Source organism: Hemicordylus capensis, chromosome 5, assembly GCF_027244095.1.
Source record: "Hemicordylus capensis ecotype Gifberg chromosome 5, rHemCap1.1.pri, whole genome shotgun sequence".
Taxonomy (NCBI): domain Eukaryota; kingdom Metazoa; phylum Chordata; class Lepidosauria; order Squamata; family Cordylidae; genus Hemicordylus; species Hemicordylus capensis.
In genome coordinates, this window is record NC_069661.1 from 152,684,139 (window position 1) to 152,705,705 (window position 21,567).

The 21,567-nt window shown below is 41.3% G+C and overlaps 1 protein-coding gene across 3 annotated transcripts in view; it reads left to right on the forward strand.

Annotated features, from left to right (window-relative positions):
• Positions 1-21,567, forward strand: part of PRKAR2B (protein kinase cAMP-dependent type II regulatory subunit beta) — an 89,955-nt gene that overhangs the window by 63,478 nt on the left and 4,910 nt on the right. For all 3 annotated transcript variants that reach the window (XM_053255362.1, XM_053255361.1, XM_053255360.1), the window contains 6 exons: positions 5,437-5,543; positions 6,166-6,319; positions 7,061-7,162; positions 11,363-11,437; positions 17,534-17,599; positions 17,780-17,918. In XM_053255362.1, coding sequence (XP_053111337.1) covers positions 5,437-5,543; positions 6,166-6,319; positions 7,061-7,162; positions 11,363-11,437; positions 17,534-17,599; positions 17,780-17,918 — 643 coding nt within the window. The remainder of the gene's footprint in view (positions 1-5,436; positions 5,544-6,165; positions 6,320-7,060; positions 7,163-11,362; positions 11,438-17,533; positions 17,600-17,779; positions 17,919-21,567) is intronic.

Consider the following 21,567-nt stretch of genomic DNA (forward strand, 5'->3'; position numbering starts at 1 on the left):
TCTGTCATGTGACAAAAGGTGTGGGTGTATGGTCATATGAATGGTGGCACAACCTTTAAGATTTTTCTCCCCCCGCCAAAATAAAATAAAATAAAATAAAATAAAATAAAATAAAATAAAATATGGCAGCAGTGGGGAGAGAGTGCTAATTGGGCCATTGTGCATATGTCTGGATGCACAATTACCTTGTGTCATACGTTATAGGAGGTACATAGTGCTGCTACCTTGGAAGTAGGAATGAAGTTCTGTTTCTCTGTGCCATTCTCCCCTCTACTCATATATAATGTCAATAATAATGTACAATCTTTTTTGATCAAATATCAAATACAGAGGTTAAGAACAATAAAAAGAAAAAAGTTTACAACCAAATAAATAATGACTGAACCAATTGTTGTGTTTTCTTTAATTCTACACAAAACTTAGCTACTCTATAGATTGTGGTTTGATTATGTTAGAGAGCAGTAGATTGGTATAGAAACCCTCCCATCTATCCAGAAATCTCTGCAGTAGAGGTGGGTAAATATATCTTGTAAAGCAGTCCTTATAAAAAGGGCAATATATAATGTCTTGGGCTCCCAGCCTTGGTTCAGTGTACCTTGTGGGGTATCTGGGAAGTATCCAGTGATTGGTGGAACTTTATTCAGTCCACTCAAGAAGGACCACGATGGACCACTGACTGGCTGAAAACCACATTTAAGTGTATGAATAGTGTACTGCATGGATCTGAAATTTACTGTGGTATTGGAATAAAAGCTTTAGTGAACAATTTTACTACATTTTAAGCTCCCACAACATTACTTGTTTTTTATTTCATTAAAAAGTGAATTTTGATGTTAGTTTTGAAATTTAGCTAAGGGAATGGATGTACTTTTCATTTGGCTTAAATAGATAAATCTCAAGGAGACAAGGTTTAATGAGTGCTGAAAGCTTTGGCAAATGTTAGTATTAGAGCATTAGAAAACCTGACCATCAATAGCATTGCTTCTCAGGATGTATTGTTGCGGTTTGAGCAGAATGGAAATAAACGTTTAGAACAAAGTGGTGAAATTGATGAAGATTGATATTTTAAATAGTTTTTAGATGTCCATTCTTTAAAAATAAAGCCTTCTAGTTGTGAATTGTTACAATTGATAATTTAGGAAACAAAAATTGAGTGCTATATGTCAAAAAGAGGAGACCTATAAATGTTACATAATCTTAGCTTAGGTTTTTGTTTTCAAAAGTATAGTGATGGTAGAGAATATTTCAGGTGTGTTCCTATAAAGCAAGTCAAAGACTGAGGTGTGATCTGGACACAACACTGTTTGTCAGCTGTGGTTAAGTGATCAGGAGCAGTCCTCACCCCTCTCTAGTGTGAATTTCCCCCTCCCTTCCCTTGTAATGATATACCATGATTAATTCTGACACTTGCATTGGTACTAACAAAGTTTAGCTTTAACCAAGGCTTGTATTAGAGATGTGCCCTTAATAATCATATTTTGCAATTGGATTTGAGCTCTAATCAAATCACAAAATACTCACCGGCTGTTTTGATTAATCAACCTCATATCAATTTGAGTGATTTGGCCATAGGGAACAATGAGGAACTTGAATCACCCCATTGTTCCCCAAGGGTAAGTCCAAGGGCCACCAAAGTGGGTTGGGTGGTAGAGCATGATGGGTGCAACATACCACCCAACCTACAAAAGAAATGAGCAAGCAGAGCCAGCATAGTTTAGGGGTTAGAGTGTTGGACTAGGATTGGGAAGACAAGCATGAAACTCACTGGGTGACTTTAGGCCAGTCATGTATCTCTTAGCCTAACCTACCTCATAGGGTTGTTGTGAGGATAAAAATAAGTAGGTACATGGCTCTGAGATCCTCGGAGGAAGAGTGGGAAATTAAATTAAATAAAATAAATAAATAAATATTTTTTTTGGTAATCTTTCTCCAAAAAAACCATAGGAATCTTTGGGGGTTTTTTTGGGGGGGGGAGGTTAAAATTTATTTAAAAATCACCCCCATTTCTTTTGTGTGCTGGGTGGTAGATAGATAATAGTACTGTGGTGGTACTGCCAGGGCTGCTGGTTCATTCGGCAGGTGGGGAGGTACTGCCACCACTGCTGTCCTCAGTCCGGGGCTGGGAAGGTCCAGGAAGTGGAAGTACATCCTTCTGCTCCGATCTCAGATGGGGGTGGGTGTGTGTGTGTTGCACTGCCAATGGGGATTGGGGAGGATGGAGAGAATGATCTGGCTGGGCTAGCAGCCAATGACACCTCCTCCTCTACTGCCACAGGAAGAGCTTCTTCCCTGACAAGGGAGGCCCTCCCCACTAATTCTACCTCAGCTGCCACAGGCAGCTGCGCTGCATGATCAGGCTCCTGCAGATGGGCACCACAGCAGTGGGGATGACTTGGGGAGTAGGCCCGTCTTGCTTTCACTCACAATGACCAGCAGCATCAGCCACCCTCTGCCTGGCAATCTGCTCCTGGCTCTGCCTTGCACCCTCCCAGACATATTGTGGTTTTTAAAATTGAAGGGGTGTGTGTGTGTGTGTGTGTGTGTGTAGTGGGGGGGAGAGAAGCCCCTTTAAAGTGTGTATTTAAAATGGATGCGGGGTCAGGGGTGGTCTATTTATGCTGTGTGTGCCACACACAGTGCAATCTATAGCACTGTAGTTCACACACAGAAGCTAGAAAGAATAAATCCCCCCCCAATAAATAAAGCAGGCTTTATTGGGGGTTGGAGGGGAGTGAGCAACAATGGGGCAAGTCGTAGGGAAGGGAAGGCAAATGGCAGGGGATTACTATGGCCTCTAACTCAAATCCACCCCTCTTGTCCTACTTCCTCCCTTCCCCAAACTAGGCCTATTTAAAGAGCTCTGTTTTATACCCTGTCCTAGGCATGGCAAAGTGGGGCGCTCATTTTATGGCATCTTCTTCAGTTGGGAGCTTCTGGTGTCTTTAGCTGGAGTCTGCCAGGTGTTGCTCTTGCAGACACTCTTGGGCCGAGCAGGCACCAGGACTCCATAGCTGGGGGTAGGCACCCACCCAACCCCCAAAATCTAACCCCCCCCATAAAAAGGGAGACTGAGAGATCCTGGCAGGCTGAGCATCAGGCAGAAGTCAACATACTAGCCTACAAAAACAAACAATGAATCCAGGTAGGCACACAGCAGCAGCAAAGGTGCAGTTTGGGGTTGCAAAAGGGGTGAGGGGGAAATCAGCACAGCACCCCAGTTATTAAAGCCACTGGGGCTGGCTACAAGTAAGAAGAAAACAATTAAAATAAGTGCGGAAATGCAAAGCAGTATTTATTTATTATTATTTTATTTTATTTTACATTCATAGCCTGCTTTTCCTCTGAGGAGCTCATAGCAGTGTACATGCTTATTTTTATCCTCACAACAACCCTGTGAGGTAGGTTAGGCTGAGAGATAAGCGACTGGCCCAGAGTCACCCAGTAAGTTTTGTGGTTGAATGGGGATTAGAACTCGGGTCTTCGCGGTCCTAGTCCAACACTCTAACCACTAACAAATATAATAAGAAGTTGGGTTAAGGAAAGAAAAAACAGATAAGCCATAGGCAAAAAAACCCACAATAAGCCAGCCACAGGCCACCACCATTGCTGAGATTCTGCAGTCTCTCTCTCGTCCTTCTTCTGTCCTGAGGCACAAAATGACTCTCTGTCTTTCCAAGCAGTCCCTTAAATACATTTTGAAAATCCCGTCTTTGCCCCCCCCTCCTGCTTCCCCCCAGTCAATGGGAATACAGCTGCCCATTACAACACTTGATTTGTACAGTAACAAGCCAACCAAGAAGCAAGGAGATCTCAAGCCAATTGGAAGTCAGTGCCAGAAAACCAATCAGTAAGGCAAAATGAGAGACAAAATGGTGCTTAAATCACTCAAATCTATTTGAGCTTGAATCGGGATCAATTTATTCTAAGGGCAATTTGATTAGAGTTTGAATCACTCAGATTTCCCCAATTCAAGCTCAGAATATTATTCATATTATTCATAGTAAAGGAAAGTGTGAAAAAGTGAAAGTGGGGTCATGAGAGTTGTTTAATTGAAAAAAATCTCATTTGCTATGACAGAATGAGAATTCACACCTGAGGTATGATATGATAATAATATGAGGAAGTAATCAATTTAGCACACTTCACCTTATGAAGACAAACCTCATAAAAATAAATTCACCAAAATTCACCCCCTGCCCAATCACTCTTAAATTGGGGATGGGTGGTAGCCTCCACCTATTAGACACTATCTACCAGCCCACCCCACTCCTTTGGGGCAGATCCACTTTCTGCCCCCAATCTGCCCCAAAGACACCCAAACTTCAAAAATTCTCAAAAAATCAGCCCGCTGCCCAATCCCCCTGAAATTGGGGTGGTAGCCTCCACCCATTAGGCACTACCACCCCACCCCACTATTTTGGGGCAGATCCACTTTCTGCCCCCAAACTGCCCCAAAGTCACTAAAATTTCAAAAATTCTCAAAAAATCACCCCTTTGTCCAAACCCCCTGAAATTGGGGTGGTAGCCTCCACCCATTAGGCACTACCACCCCACCCCACTATTCTGCCCCAGGCCCCACTTTCTGCCCCAATATGCCCCAATCTGCCCCAAAGACATGAAAATTTCAGAAATTTACCAAAAATCAGCCCTTTGCCCAATCCCCCTGAAATTGGGGTGGTAGCCTGCACCCATTAGGCACTACCACCCCACCCCACTCCTTTTGCCCATATCCCATGCTATGCCCCCAAACTGCCCCAAAGTCACTAAAACTTTAAAAAATTGCCAAAAATCAGGATTTTCCCCAATCCCCCTGAAATTGGGGTGGTAGACTCTACCCATTGGGCACTACCACCCCACCCCAAAATTTTGCCCCTGGGCCCCTTTTTACCCCCCGAATCGATTCGGATTAAATCCGAATCCAAACCGAATCAAGGGTGATTCGGGTGACCCAGATTCGGGCACAAAACAGAACAGGGGTGATTCGGTTCGGGTCCGAGCCGAATCACCCGAAAACCCGAATTGCACACCCTAGTAGTTTCTTCTGTATATCTACAATTGATCTAAGAACCTAACAAAAAAAGCACAGTCTGCATATATAGCTGCTTACTTTATACTGACTTGGACTTGATTGCAAGTCAAATAATAAAGGAAAAGCCTCAAAATTATGTCACAGTGAAACTATTTATTGGAAGATTCCCAATGTGTATCACCACCTTCAGGGACACTTATTGTACTAGTTCATTCTCTTTTTTGTTTTCCAGTCTCCGTGGTGCTTCCTTTCTCTTTTTCTGTAGAGACTAGTTTGACCATAAAAAGTTAGCCTAGTTTAAAAAATAACAATAAAAGCCAAACCAATGGTCATGTAAATCAGCCCTTAGTAGTTTGAGCAACACTTAAAAAATATAGGAAATAACTTTTGTATTCTTAATTTAACAGGAACAGATGTCTCAAGTACTGGATGCCATGTTTGAAAAACAGGTTGAAGGAGGGGAGCATGTCATTGATCAAGGTGATGATGGTGACAACTTCTATGTAATTGATCGGTAAGTTATGTATAGAAGTAATGGGGTGGAGGATTGAGAGGTTGCAGCCTTACAATGGAGAGAATCTACACTATTGGTATTATGTACACATGTGTATGGCAGAAATCCAATGCGAAACAGATATTTTCTATGAAGGAGGTAGTGGACACAATCCTTTGAATTGAGGGTGCCATTGAGCTCTTGATTCATTCATTTCAAAAGATTGTGTCTAGTAATGGACACACAGACACACAAACCCCATGAACATGCATCGGTGCATGAACCACTTGGAATGGCTTTAGTCAGTGTAGTATGGTAGATGGTAGAGAATAAACTCAGGGCATAGATTTAAATCCGTGCTTTGCTGTGGATGAGCTTGCACATGTTGACATTTCTGCTGGAGTTATGCATTGCATAGTAGAAACAAAACTAAGCAAGAATGTTTGAGGATAAAAAGGTAAATATTGCAAAAGTGGTAAATGTTTCAGCCTGTTTGGAAAGGTTGGCTTTATTATTATTTGTCGGCTTGTGTGGAATGAATTTTTAATTCGTGTTATAAAACATATTCAGTGTTAAGCTTCTGAACATTTCATCTTTCAAAAGATGGTTTACCCAGTCTTTCTTCACTTCATGTATTTTACAGAGGGACTTATGACATCTATGTGAAATGTGATGGTGTTGGAAGGTGTGTGGGGACCTATGACAACCGTGGGAGCTTTGGTGAATTGGCTTTAATGTACAATACACCCAGGGCAGCTACGATCATTGCTACCTCTTCTGGTTCTGTGTGGGGCTTGGTAAGCTTATTACTCTTATTCCCTCCCATATCCTAATTTTGCAAGGCAAGTAACAATATGTTTAAAAACACATATAAACTATCTTTTATGAAGGTCCAAGATGGCCAGAAGTCAGCCAGATGCATTAAAATCAACTAGCCGACCCCGCACAGAGCATCTGTGCACTCTTTGGGGCCAGCAGTTACCTCTCCCCCCTCAGTCTCTGCTTCCAGGCCCAGCCACCTCTCCTTCCCACTGCCACTTCTGCCCCCCCTTTCTTTCCCCACTCTGGGGCCTTGCCTCCGCGGCCGGGCCAGGCCTGCCACCCCTGGCCTCCACGGCTGGGCTGCCACCATGGCAACCAATCCTCCTGGGTGTGCCTCAGCCAATCAGGCGCGTCCACCGCCCAGCCACTCAGCTGGGCTCTGGGACGCACATTCCAAGGCACACCCAGGAGAATTAATATAATAGATAGATGAGAGCATTGTCCTTAGTATGAGGTAAATTGTGTTCAGTGGTTGTAGCCAGAGAGGGCTATATGGAATCTGAATCTATAGGTTGTTTTATATTGCTGACTTCAGTTTTAAAATAATGCATTCTAGAGATCAAGTTGGTTCCTTGATCTCTGAATTACAGTGAACATTATTAATAATATGAAAGCATATAACATTTTCTATCTAGCCAATTGTTATACAAATTGAGCCCTTCATTCATTTTATAGCTCTTGAATTTTAATAGTTTCATATTTTTTTCTTTTTATAGGACAGAGCAACATTTCGAAGGATCATTGTAAAAAACAATGCCAAAAAGAGAAGAATGTATGAAAATTTTATTGAGTCGTTGCCCTTCCTTAAATCATTAGAAGTAAGCCTGCTTGCTTTATCTCAGTAATTTTAACCATTTTTTTCTGTTTAGCCAAACCCTTAAAAGCATTTTGTTGCAGTATTTTCAAAATCTGAAATTAAAATGATAAAGTAATGCTACCATACCTTTATATATGTACTAGATATAATGTGTTCATATGCTCCAGTGGGCCTTATTTACCAAGGACAGTCCCTGTTTTCAATATCTGTCCTTTGTAAGCTATTGTCCCTGTATTTTGTCATTTGGGGTGCATTTTAAGAAATTTGTTAATGTGTACATGTGCTCTAAAGTAGCTGCTCTTCAGCTTTCAGTCTCCTCCCCTGAGTCTTCAAAATTTAAATCTTTAAATGGGTGAGGGGACATATGCATCTTGACACTAGTGCATATGCATGTAATGTACTTTGTACATTCTACCAGTTCATATCCTGCAGCTAACAATGAGGTTCATTTTAACTGTTACGTATGGTAATATGGGCAGTTCAGTACTTTATAACTTTTGGTCAACCTTTATTTCTTACTTTTGCGGTTTCAGGACTCTCTGCTAAGTCTAGTTTGACTTTGAGTTGTTGACAAAGTATAAAACAGATTGTCGGTGTATGCAAAATCAGGCAAACTCCCATTTAAAGGAACAAGGATGACATAAGAAAACAATGGATTTCACTTTTTTCTAAATGTGGAAAATCCATATGGACAAGGAACAGCTCATAATCCTCAAATAGTGCTGTACTTTATATTTATTCTGAACACTGTACAAGAATCCTGAATTACCAAATATTAGTCTGAATATGAATCCAGATCAAGCAGGAAGCTGAAGCTGCTATTATAACCACTGTTTTTGCATTGACACAAGTCATTGCAGCCCAGGTCATCACACTTACAGCCATGTGAATTTCGGCTGCAACTAGTTCTGCAAATAACTCTCCCCCTGCCCACCACATTTCTTGTAGAACCTCCAAAGTGCAATATATTGAAACCAGTTGATTATCTGCCAACTGTACTCAGTTGCTACTGGTGGAAGGGTGTTGGTTTCCTTGAACTTCTCCAGACGAGTGCCATGCAATAAGCTCATGCAATATTTGTTTACACTGTCCCTTGAATTAGTGTAGTTTTACCTTTCTTCCCAAATATAGCAGAAACTATCCAGCACATTTCCTTCAATGCTAAGATGCATGTATTAACTCTTTTATGCAAGAGGTGTACCATTTTCTACAGCAGATAAAAGATGACACCAGGTATATTTTTGGACATCCCAAATAGAATCAGTGCTTGAAATATTGCATTAATTGTTTTCACAAAGGCTTTACCACCTTCTTTGTTGCAAAAGATCCAGTATTACCTATTCCCTTAAATGCATTTCTTTGATCCTTGTTTGATACAACACATTTATATGACATCATGTCTGATTCTTGCTTTCAGAGCAAGCTGAAACTTTGGCAGAGGAGAACGGGGCACAACTAACACAGCAAAACACATTGGTATTGACAGTTTTGTATCTAGGTCATTCTGACTGACATAAACTACATTGAGGATAAACTGATCATAGAGCAGGCATACCTCTTTCAGTCTTCGTGTTGGCAATTTCTGAAAGGGGGCAATTAGCCTTCATGACAATGTAAAAAAGCAACCTGCACCTTCTCTTGCCTATTACAGAAATGGACAATGACTTTCTCACTAAAATATTTTTAATTATTTCAGCTATAGTTTTCTGGTTGGCTAGAAAGTCTTTCATTTAACTGACCTGTATGTCATCATTTACATACACAGCAAAAAGAACCTTTACATAATACAGACTTCATCTTGGCAGTTCTCTTAGTAGGGGTTGTTTCCTTAAATAACCTCGCCAGGTACTGCTCAAAAAGAGCCTTCACTTCATCATTGTCTCTACCTAACTTATCAAGTATACTCAAACTTTGAGGAAAAGTTGTTTTCATTGACAAGTTCAGGAGCCTGGGCTTGAAACCATTTGAAACAAGACAGATGGCATCAACCAGAAGAACTCTGCAAATGCTTTCCCTGAGGTGAATCTACTGAAATATTCTGCCTGGTGATACTGGTAATTTGTGCTTCTGTTTAACGCTAGGAAATATTCACAACCAGGGCAAGAGTAGTACTTCCCACTAAGCATAAGTGAACCATTAGGGTTGAAGTTAAGTGACGGGAATCACACTGAACTCTTAATTCCCAACCATTTCATGGAATACAAACTGTGAACAACTCTTGGTGAATACAAGCATCTTGGAGAGCTATGTTTGCTCTTTGCACACTGTTGTGAATGTTCTTGGAGCTTTTCACTGAGAATTTACTCCAGTGTCCTTGAAATATTTAAACGTGTTTTTCCTTTGTTTTAAAATATTAATCTTGTTTTCATTCATTCATTGATTAACTTGTCAAAAGCAACTGTTTCAGCATCATCTTGATTTTGGGCACATTGCATGAATTTGATGCAAGGAACCACAAATATGATCACTTTAAAGAAATCATCCTTTCAGAATGGATTTCCTTGCTTGGTGATAATACTGGCTGTTCTTGCTGCACCTTCCCTATTTTTATATCTTTTTCCAAATGAGAATTTGTGGTGTAGCAACTTTTGTGCTATGCTGATGACTTCTCTGTCCATCTTAAAATCTTTGGCAATTCTAAAGCAATGATGACGTGTAAACAGTCCTGAGCTGTGATGCTGATAGAGCCTCCTTTGTCTTTTATTTTCTTATGTTCATGCTCTATAGCCTTTTCAGGGTTGACAGATTTGAAAAGTATATCAGGTTCTGTGAGGGTGAATTTTTCTTCCTTTAGGAAGTCCCATGTGATAGAATCTGTAACATACAGTTCTAGCATGTCTGTCATGTATAACTGTCCATCTCCATTCTGTTGATCATGGGCATGAAAGGAATTGCACATTGCCTTTGTGGAAGCAAGATGAAGTTCCCAGTTATCTGTCTGGTTATTATATCATTGAACGTTACACTGTTGTGATTTTTAAGGAAAATGTTAAACAGAGAGAGAGCAAGAGAAAGAGAGAGACTGACACACCAACAAGTAAAGATCTCTATATGATGTAAGCAGTGCATTATAAGTTTTAAAAAAACCCCAAATGGGCCAAATGTATTAAGCATATTAGCAATAGCAATAGCAGTAGCACTTACATTTATATACCGCTCTATAGCTGGAAGCTCTCTAAGCGGTTTACAATGATTTAGCATATTGCCCCCCAACAATCTGGGTACTCATTTTACTGACCTCGGAAGGATGGAAGGCTGAGTCAACCTTGAGCCCCTTGGTCAGGATCGAACTTGCAACCTTCTGGTTACAGGGCAGCAGTTTTACCACTGCACCACCAGGGGCTCTTATGTTTTTTTCTTATGTTTATATTGAATGAGGCAATTGCTTGGACTATTTCCCCCCTATTATATTTTTAACCAAAGGAACAATAATCATATTTGCTTTTGAATCCTGTGCCCAAACCCAAGTTTCGGCTAAATGAATTATCTAAATACAAAATGCTAGTCACTGCTTCTCTTCCACCACCACTTCTCCATATAGATGCTTATCCTGATAGTAAATGTATTTAAGTTGTAGCTGCTCTCTCATGACAACTATATCCACCATGTAATTAATTCCAGAGGGGAATTAATTGTGAGATTAAATATTTAATTATTAGATTAAATACCCTATTTATCATAAGGTGTTTTTTTAAAAGTTCAGTTTTCTAACATACTCTTTCAGTGCAGGACAGGCTACTGCAGAATACAGACCAACATGCTGAGCAGTATACCGCATGCGGAACAGCATACTGCATGTGGAACTGTTGCACTGGCACAAGAGGGTGTCATAATTGTGCTAAAAATGTGTGCTGTTGAGCAAAAGTTCCCATTAACTCAAAGGAGGCATGCCACAGTTGTGCAGCTGTTGCACATCCACAAGCAAACTTAAGGTTGTGCACCACTAGTCAAGAATACAAGCTGTGGACATTGCACTAGCACGACTCCTCCTGCATGTGATATGCTGCTCAGCATGTCAGCCACAAAGTATAGCAGCTGCAGAAAATCTTTAAGTGATATGTATGTGTGCAAGGGTAAGGCGGTGCATGAGCAGAGACCCTTGCTGTGAAAATAAGATATATGCACATGCATCCCAGTTTTTAATCTGTGAAATGTTGGAGGGCATGTACGTTAACATAATCTGTCTTCGCTTTTGTTAAAGCTTTCAGAACGGTTGAAAGTTGTGGATGTGATAGGCACCAAAATATACAAAGATGGAGAACAAATAATTGCTCAGGTATGCCATTAGTATTTTTTTTAAGTTGATTTATTTGCTGGCATTTTTAAACATAAAACCATCCCAGACAAATCATTTAGTAGAATAATGTCTGAGGCTAGTATACAAGAAATGGGATAGGAAATGATTGTGGAACATAAAAGATGGCTTGCAGTGAAAACTGAAATTCCGGAAGATGAATACAAAAGATAATTTGAATGTCAAGAAATAAACAAGTTATTGGAGGTGAGTGGCTTGCCCCTTTATTGTATTGTATGCAAGCATATGATGGATAAGCTGCAGTCTTGTTGGTGCTATGTATCCAGGACAGCAGTGTTAATGTGTTAAGCATTGGTTTACACAGAGCTCCTATTTGCCTCTCTGTATCCCTTCTTGCCTTCTATATTACCACACCTATTAGGGCCCTCTTTTTGTCTACTTCCTGAGATAATGTAAGGCTCCCATCTCCCTTCCTGCTTTATATAAGAAATTAAATAATCCAAAAAACTTAAGTCACTTCAATGTATGAGTTAAGGTACTTTAAATTTTTACTCATGCTCTAAGAAGTGTGGAAATTGAAAGTGTAAGGAGCCCATCTTGACTTCTACACCATACAAGAGCTAAAGACTTTGTACAGACTCATATATTATGTTGACTTTTAGAATGTTGGTTACCCTTTTTAAATTTTGATATCACAAAACCTGCATATACAAGATTGGAAAGACTGAAAATTGTTTTTATTTTATAATTGTATTTTAAAATATTCTGAATACACTAATAATCCAAAAAAGAGTGTTGTACTTGCTCCTGAGGTGAATTGTATATGTTGTTTTTTGTAATTTTTTTTGTACATTGCTGCAAAAATTAAAACCTTACTATGGGTGTCATTTGGGGGGAGCTCTGTACCTTGTAGTGATGCATCAGTCAGATTTAATCACAGATTATCTCTAGCAAGTGATTGGGGGTGCAGCTGTTGAATTTCTGCCTGGCTGCATTCTTCCCTAGCCAATACTGAGCTGAAAAACAAAGGCAAAGTGTGGGTTCTCACTTGTAAAACCAGCATAATATAAGAGACTACAAAGCCTTTACAGTTTTTATGGCATGGAAGTTAAATTTTGATTCCTTAACTTCCAATTTCCACACTTTTTAGAGCACAAGTGAAAATGTAAAGCACCTTCACTCTCATCTGTAAACGGAAGTTTTTGGATTAGTGAATTTCCATGCTTTTTGAAAAGACAAATCTGGCTAAGCACTGGTGGAGGGGTGGATGTTACAGTGGTTGGCTCTTGTGCAGGATAAGTGGAGTCCCCATATTCATAGATAGTATATCTCTGATGTTGAAAGTTAATGTTCATAAGAAGAATTCTAGATGCTCATAGGGGATAGTAGAACCTCCATGTTCAAAAGTAGCCCACCACCACATTGTGTTCCCTGCTACTGTGCTGCTGCCTTGTGTACTCTCATACATCCATTTGCCACCTTGCCCTGCCTCATATTCCCTCACATGGGCCATTGCAGCCAACTTGTGTTCCTTTTTGAATGGGCTGGAAGTTTTTCACACCTGGCTTTTATTTATTATTTATTAGATGTATATACTGCCCTTCCAAAATGGCTCAGGTCGATTTACAACATGATAAAAACAATTAAAACAAATTAACAATTAAAATCAAACTATTAAAACACAATAAAACCAATAAAACAACTAAAAGCCCTGAAAATCAGGGCAACAGTTTAAAACAGTTTAAAACAATTAATCATTTAAAACTCTGGAAGGCCAGGCCAAATAAGTACGTTTTAAGGGCTCTCTTGAAGGACAGCAATGATCTCAAATTACGAATTTCTGCTGGGAGTGCATTCCATAGCCCAGGGGCAGCTACAGAGAAGGCCTGCCTCTGCATCGCCACCAGATGAACTGGTGGCAACTGGAGACGGACCTTCTCAGATGACCTTAACGTGCAGTGGGGATCATGTAAAAGAAGGCGCTCTCTTAGATAACTTGGACCTAAGCCATTCAGGGCTTTAAAGGTAATAACCAGCACTTTGTATTTTGCCCGGAAACATATCGGCAGCCCGTGTAGCTGTTTCAAAACAGGCATAATATGGTCTCTCCGGGTTGCCCCAGAGACCAATCTGGCATCTTTAGCAATCTTTAGCATGTCCTCCAGAATGGAGGGGGTGTGTTCACATATCCACCAAATTTACCCCGAAGTCCCTGCGAGCTATGTTAAAGACCAGGCCTGATCTATATACCAAACATGCTTATTAGCCAGTATACAAAACAGGTCTGGACCATAATGTCACCAACGTGACCTTGTTCTTTTATATTGATGACCATGTATGATCTGGATTGCAAAGAAGGAAGGAGATCAAACTAGTCCTCAAAGAGGTTCAATGGGCTTTATTGAACATAAAAGGCTTAACAACAACCTAGCAAGCAGAATTGCTAACAGTATTAAAACAGAACATCTAGCCAGTACCAATATTCCACCCAGTGTGCCTAACTAAATTTAAGTGTGTGTAATTAAATCTTCCTAGAGTCTAGTACAGTTTAGATACAGGCGGAAAAAGAAAGGAGGGGCTGGCATGGTTTTTTGGGGATCAGAAATTAGTAAGGAGACGAGGGGAAGGGAGCAGGAGACGGGGAAAAGATGAAGGGAATTCCCAAAGTTTGTAGCATATTACCAGGATCCGAGGTTGGAGGCTGGAGAGAGATGAATCACTTCAGCTGAAGCAGTGAGGTGCTGGCGGAGACAGGAGTTGTGCAGTTGCTTCAGATCATAGCTGAGAGCTCCATGGCTGGGGAGCCTTGACTTCTCACTGCGCAGTGAGAGTCATAGCCTCTGAGCACGGGCAGAGTTCCTGCTTAGCCCCTGCGGCTGTGCAGCAAACTCTAGGAAAGCGTGTGAGCAGACCTTGTTGTAGGCACGAGAATGCTAGCATGTGAGCAGAATGCCCGTAGGCACAGAACTGCTCAACTGCCATGTCCAGAGACTCCTTCTTATAGTGGTTCCATCCTTTGATGTCCCTTTTTAGTCTTCTGGATCACAAAAGGCATTTATTCCTGCTATCCTTCGAATATTGTCTTTTAATTACCAAAATTAGCTCAGGATATTTGATCAGTCCAGAGAGATCTCACTCTCATCTCCTGTTAGCTGTTATCTTGAGGAGGGGACAAAGTCCAAAAAGCAAATCTGCATCCCAGATGTGCTAGCCTGGTCCCAGAAGGTGTTAAGAGTTAGCAATTAGTGAGAGGGAGTTAGTTCTGTTTGTGTGAGACATTATTTCTTGTATACCTCTATCTAGTGTGTATTTGCAACAAAAGAATATTCAAAGTATCATCAAAAGGGTAAGCATGAGTGAGGCAAGTTAATCAACACATTTGACTTAAGGCAGAAGCATCCTGTTACTGGACACAGGTTAATTTCAGCAGTGTGAGACTGGTAATTAAGCCTGACCCATTGTCTCAGTGAGTTTCCGCAAACCCTGATAAACAATGCTAGATTACCCCTGCCTCTACAAATCATTGACCATGCAGTCATGAGATTCACCTCCAGTTCAGACATTGAATTGAACTCTTAAAATAAATCAGACACAGGCCTATATTTCACCATGCTTCTGAGTTGGTACCTCTGGTTATAATTTGGGTTTTTCATCATGCATTAGAGTGTAGCCTGATTTATATCCGGGTTAAAAAAACCCACTTTTTGCATCAGTTTTTGGGGGCAACTTCGAACTCTCAGTAAAGCCTCACAGAAAACCCACAGTAAAGCCTCCTGTCTGGGAAAGCGCCTGCTGCTTCAGGGAAAGGAGAAAAGAAAAGCCCATAAAAGGAAAAAAGTGGGGAAGGGAACATTTGTTTAACTATAGCAATGCCAAAGTGCTCCTAGATTCTCCTTATCAAGCAGCTTTTCTTAGAACCAGGAAGTCACTCTCCAGAACTTGGCAGGACTTGTGCCTTGCAACTCTGGCTTCAGAACTCTTAGTGAGCAAAATTGCTGGTCTGATCCCTTAGTTGGTTTTACATTGTTACCAATGTTGCGACTTCAGTCACAAACACCTCAGGAAATACTGGTTGGATCCACCCCCACTCCCCGAAGCACAGGATTATGCTTCAGCATATACCTGAATTTAAAAAACAGAAAAGAAAGGGGAAATTTTTTTTAAAAAAAAGATGTTATCTGATGGAAAAAAATATAGCCAATACACTTCCTAGAATTTAACGGTTAGTGTTTATATTGATGCATCTTAGGCATCATACATGAGAGCGGCACCAGATTTGGTGGTGTCACTTGTTACCTAGTTGATGCCTGCAAGTGTTCAAGCACTTACAGTGTTCAATGACATAGAGTTTAGATGTTATGAGCAATAGAATATTCTGGCCTTATTTATAATGGTAGAATTTTGAAACTACAGCACTCCTCTTAACTATACTGGCACTACTGCACCATTATAATACACAAGCAGTCTTTTAGCAACATCTTGTTCCCACACGCCCAACTGGGGCTCAGTGAAATGGTCTTTATAATCATATCTCATCAAGTTGTATAGATGTTGTAAAAATTACTATTTATAGCTGCAACACCTGCTTTGTATCATCCCTGTTGCCCTGGAGAAGTAGTCATTCTTTGTTCTGAACAGGATGGACAAAGTAAACTATCTTTTTCTTGTCATAGTCCTTAAGAACAGTTAGCAAATAAATGTGCAGAGAAGGTCCTAGTTGAAACAGCCCTTCTGTGCCTGTTTAATTTTTTTAGCACCTGAAGGAATCTTACTGTTAGTACATGGTTTACTTCCACTAATTCTGAGAGTGAACACTATGAACAAGAACCTTCCGGAATAGTGCTCAGACAGCTGAAGCTCTGGCAACCTGCTATAGTGTTCATTCTCTTCAAACACTGGGTACTTCCATTTCTGCTTCATCCCAGATTAATATTTGAAGATTGGCTGGATTAAATACATATTTGAAGATTGACTGGAAATAACTGAATTACATATTACTAGCTTAACCCACGCAGAGCATCTGCGTGCAAGTACTTGATTGCTCCCCTTACCCCCTGCCACAGCTCCCTTCATCTCAGAGATCACTCCACCCTCACCTGAGCCGCACTCCTGCTCCTCTTCCATCCCGTTGCTTCCATCCCCCTCACCCTTCTTGGTCATTCCTCCATCCCTATACTTCATCCCCCTCACCCCTCTTGATCACGGCTGCAGTGTTGCTGGTACCTATTGGCCAAGCTGCAGCCCCCTATCCCCATAGGCCTCCTCACCTGAGCCCCGCTTCTGCTCCTCCCCACAGGAGCAGCAGCAGTGGACCAGGCCCTTCCTCGCTGCAGCCACTGCCATGGCAGATCATTCCCCACAGGCCGCTGACAGGCCAGGGCCCATCCCTTGCCTGCCTGCCTCCCTCTGCCAATAGTCTCGGTAGCCCCAAATAGCAGCAGTGGTTGACTGAGCCCTTCCTTGCTGCTGCCGCCACCGCCAGCATAGCCGCTCGTTCCCCTCAGGCCACTGACAGGCTTGGGCCCATCCCTTGCCCTTCCTTATTTCTCTCTTCCCTTTTCTTTTTCTTTCTCTCTCCTCCACTTGCTCTTCCCCTCTGTTTTTCCTCCTCCTCCTCTCTCTCTCCGCCCCCCTTCCTGAGTTAACAGATCTTGTTCATCTTGTTTTCTCATCTAATTCATACAGTGGCAGCCTCCTTTTCCTGAAGGGGCTCTTTCCTCCCTCATGACCTCTCTCTTCGTGGACCCCTGCCCACTACACACACACACACACACACACACACACACACACACACACACACACACACATTTCTGCTCGCGAAATCTTGCAAGAGCTGCCACGCATGGGATTAGCCATGGGTACACCTTAGAGAATTATATAGATAGATAGAAGATGGGTTTGAAATGTTACACAGAAACACACCCAACAAACCTGTTAATTATCCTTGGTTTGATTATTCGGGATGTGGGAGCTACTCCGTTGTTTGAGAAAATGAAAAGATAGCTTTGAACTGTGTCTGATATTTTGCTTTTTTTAATTGCACATGTGCTATTTTGTTAATCGTAAGACTGCTAAATAATTATATTCATATCTTGCTAAATTTCTTGATTTTAACAGGGAGACATGGCTGACTGTTTCTTTATTGTTGAATCTGGAGAAGTGAGAATTACAATGAAAAGAAAGGTACAAATTGTTATAAATTAACATCACTGAAAAATATTTTTGCATGGTAAAGATTACTCATACAACTTTGATCACATATTGTGTTTTATTACAAAAGCTTGGTTGTAAACCTCTGTTCCTAAATGACTAGGTGTATTCTTTTTCTTTCTTTCTTTTTTCCCTACCTACCTGATATTTTAGAGTAAAAAGGATATAGAAGAGAATGAAGCAGTTGAAATAGCCCGGTACACTAGAGGGCAGTATTTTGGTGAACTTGCCCTTGTAACTAACAAACCTCGAGCTGCCTCTGCATTTGCACTCGGCGCTGTCAAGTGCTTAGGTAATGCTAAATTATATTTTGATATTTGCTCTGTGTTAAAAGAATGAAGCTATTTCTGTCAGTAATGATACACATTCTTATATTACTGTATATTTCCATATATTGCAAATTCAGATTTCATTAAATGGCCACATCTGTTTTAAAAAAATGCTAGAACTTACTATGCCCATTATTGTGGTGCTTAGTGATATCAGAATAATGACTTATTGACAACATCCTATCAGCTTCTCCCTCCCTCCTCAACTCTGTTGAGGAGCAGGTGCGGGGATGTGGGTGGGGAAGTGACGTGGCTATGGTCTATAAGAATAACATCTTTCTTACCAGGATCCCTGTTGGTCATATTGAGTGTGTGTACTTAAGTCTGGGGACCAAGGACAGATTTGGACTTCTGTTGGTGTACCAATCACTGCACTGCCCAACAAAGTCCCTAACAGCTCACAGACTTGGTTGCTGGGTTGGCATTGGAGTCTCCCAGACTTGTTGTGACTTCAGTGTTCACTTTGGGACCAATTTGTCTGGGGTAGCTTAGGAGTTCATATGACTATGGGCCTATCCCAGGCAGTCTCAGCACCAACGTATATTGCTAGTCACATGCTCAATCTGGTCTTTTAGTCTGATCAGGGTGGTGTTCCATGGGTGGAGACTCCTGTGATTTCCCCATTATCATGGATGGACCTCCATCTGGTTAAGGTTGGACTCGCACTCACATCCCACCTCCTCAGGGTTAGGGGCCTATTAGAATGGTCCTCTCAAGAAGATTATTGGATCCAATAGGATTCCAAGAAGTCTTGCAAGGAGTTAGTATTGGCTCTGCCAGTAATCCTGTTGATGCAGTGGTGGAGAATTGGAACAGTCAACTCACCAGGACAGTAGACACGCTTGCTCCTAAGCATTCTCTCTGACCCGCTTCAAAATTGACCCCTTGGTATATGGAAGATCTATGGGTGCAGAAGTGGCAAGGTAGTCAACTGGAGCGTAAGTGGAGAAAGACTCAACTCGAATCCAACAGATTAAGTCAAAGAGCACATTTGAAGATCTATGCTCTGGCAATATGTGTGGCAAAGAAACAATTCCTTTCTTCCCATATCGCATCCGTAACCTCATGTCCAGTGGAGTTGTTTAGGGTTGTGAGGGGTTAGTACACACCCCTCCTTCCCTGAATCAAAATTTGGAACTATAAATTACCTGCTGCAACTCTTAAAATGAGTTCTGTGTGGACAAAATCTCTCGTATTCGGGCTGACTTAGACTCAGACCACACAATTACTGCAGTGTCTGATGCGGAGGTGTCCAACAACTCCTCTTATGTGGTTAGGCTGGATCATTTTCAGTTTCTGACTCCTGAGGAGGTGGACAAGCTGCTTGGAGCATTACAGCCTGCCACCTGTTCTCTTGGCACTTGTCCAACATGGCTTATATTATCTAGCAGGGCTGTTGTGGTAGAGGACCTGGTAGAGATTATAAATGCTTCTCTGAGGGAGGGCAGGATGTCTCCTTGTCTTAAGGAGGCAATTATTAGATCTCTTCTGAGCATTGGATCCCTCAGAGTTAAGCAACTATAGGCCTCTGTATAACTTTCCATGTTTGGGCAAGATAAAAGAGAGGGTGGTGGCATCCCAGCTCCAGGCAATCTTGGAAGAAACTGATTATCTAGACCCATTTCAAACTGGCTTTGGGTGGGTTATGCGGTGGAGACTGCCTTGGTCTGATGGATGATCTCCAATTGGGAATTGACAGGGGGAGTGTGACTCTGTCGGCCCTTTTGGATCTCTTGGCAGTTTTCGATAGTATCTACCATAGTATCTTTCTGGAGCTTCTGAGAGGGTTGGGGGTGGGAGGCAATGCCATGCAGTGGTTCCGCTCCTACCTCTTGGATAGATTCCAGATGGTGTTGCTTGGAGACTGCTCTTCTTAATGTGAACATTTGTATGGTGTTCCCCAGGGCTCCATACTGTCTCCAGTGCTTTTTAACATCTACATGAAGCCGCTGGGACAGATCATCAGGAGATTTGGTGCAGGTTGTTATCAATATGCTGATGACACCCAAATCTATTTCTCCATGTCAGCATCATCAGGAGAAGGCACAACCTCCCTAAATGCCTGCCTGGAGGTGGTAATGGGCTGGATGAGGGATAACAAACTGAGACTGAATCCAAATAAGACGGAGGTACTTATTGTTCAGGGTCAGAACTTGGGAGATGATTTTGATTTGTCTGTTCCGGATGGGGTCACACTTCCCCAGAAGGAACAGGTGCGCAGTCTGGGAGTGCTTCTGGATCCACAACTCTCCTTGGTATCTCAGGTTGAGGTGGTGACCAGAAGTGCTTTCTATCAGCTTTGGCTGATATGCCAACTGTGTCCGTGTCTTGAGATGAACAACCTCAGAATGGTGGTACATCTGCTGGTAACCTCCAGACTTGATTACTGCAATGCATTCTAGGTGGGGCTGCCTTTGTACATAGTTTGGAAACTGCAATTGGTACAGAATGCGGCAGCAAGGTTGGTCTCCAGGTCATCTCAAAGAGACCATATGACTCCTATATTGAAAGAGCTACACTGGCTACCAATATATTTCTGGGCAAAAACACGGTGTTGGTTATAACCTATAAAGCCCTAATCAGCTTAGGTCCTGGGTATTAAGGAGAACATCTTCTTTCCCATTGAAATAATCTGGAGAGGTCTGTCTGCAGCTGCCACCAGTTTGTCAGGTGGCCACGTGCAGCGGGCCTTCTCTGTTGCTGCCCTGAGAGTCTGGAATGCACTCCCTGTTGAGATGAAAGCCTCTCCATCTCTGACAACTTTAAAAAAAATCTTTAAAGACCTACATTTCCACCAAAATTTTTTAATTTAATTGTGGTTTTAAACCATTGTAAGTTTTTTGTTTTTATATTTTAACTTTTTATCTTGTGAGCTGCCCAGAGTCAGAAGTTTGAGGCGGCATACAAATTTGATAGATAGATAACATGAAGACCCCAGTGTAATTACAACCTCTCTCAAGAATTTGTCGAAAGTGATTTGGTAATCATGTATGGACAATGTGCTTGCAGTCTTCTAGATCTGTACTTTATTTGACAAATTTATATTGGGGGACTCATAAGAGGCTTCAAGAGTTTGTATATTTTCCAAACAGTAGCTCCATAGGTAAAATCAACTGAGTGGTTGTTGGTTCAAGATAGCCCTTATGTAGTTTTAGATCTTGCCTGCTTTTCAGTGCTGATTTACGTATGGGTCTTTCTATTATGATCGAAAACTCAGCACAATAAATGTCAGACTTCTTCCCACCCATAACTTTAATATAGTAGCTGCGAACTCATCTGGCAGCTACTCGGGAACGGGCCTTCTCCGTTGCAGCCCCTGGACTTTGGAATGCACTCCCTGTTGAAATAAGAGCCTCCCCATCTCTGGCAAGTTTTTAAAAGGCACTGAAGACACATTTATTCACCCAGGCTTTTAATTAGATTTATAGTTTTAAATAATTTTAATACTGGGTTTTAAATGTTTTTAATCTTTTAAATGATTTTAATTGTTAACTTATTTAATGTTTTAAATGATTTTAACTGTCCAGAGACGCAAGTTTTGGGCAGTATAGAAATATTTTAAATAAATAAATAAAAATAATATATGCTATTACTTCTTCTTTTAAATTTTAG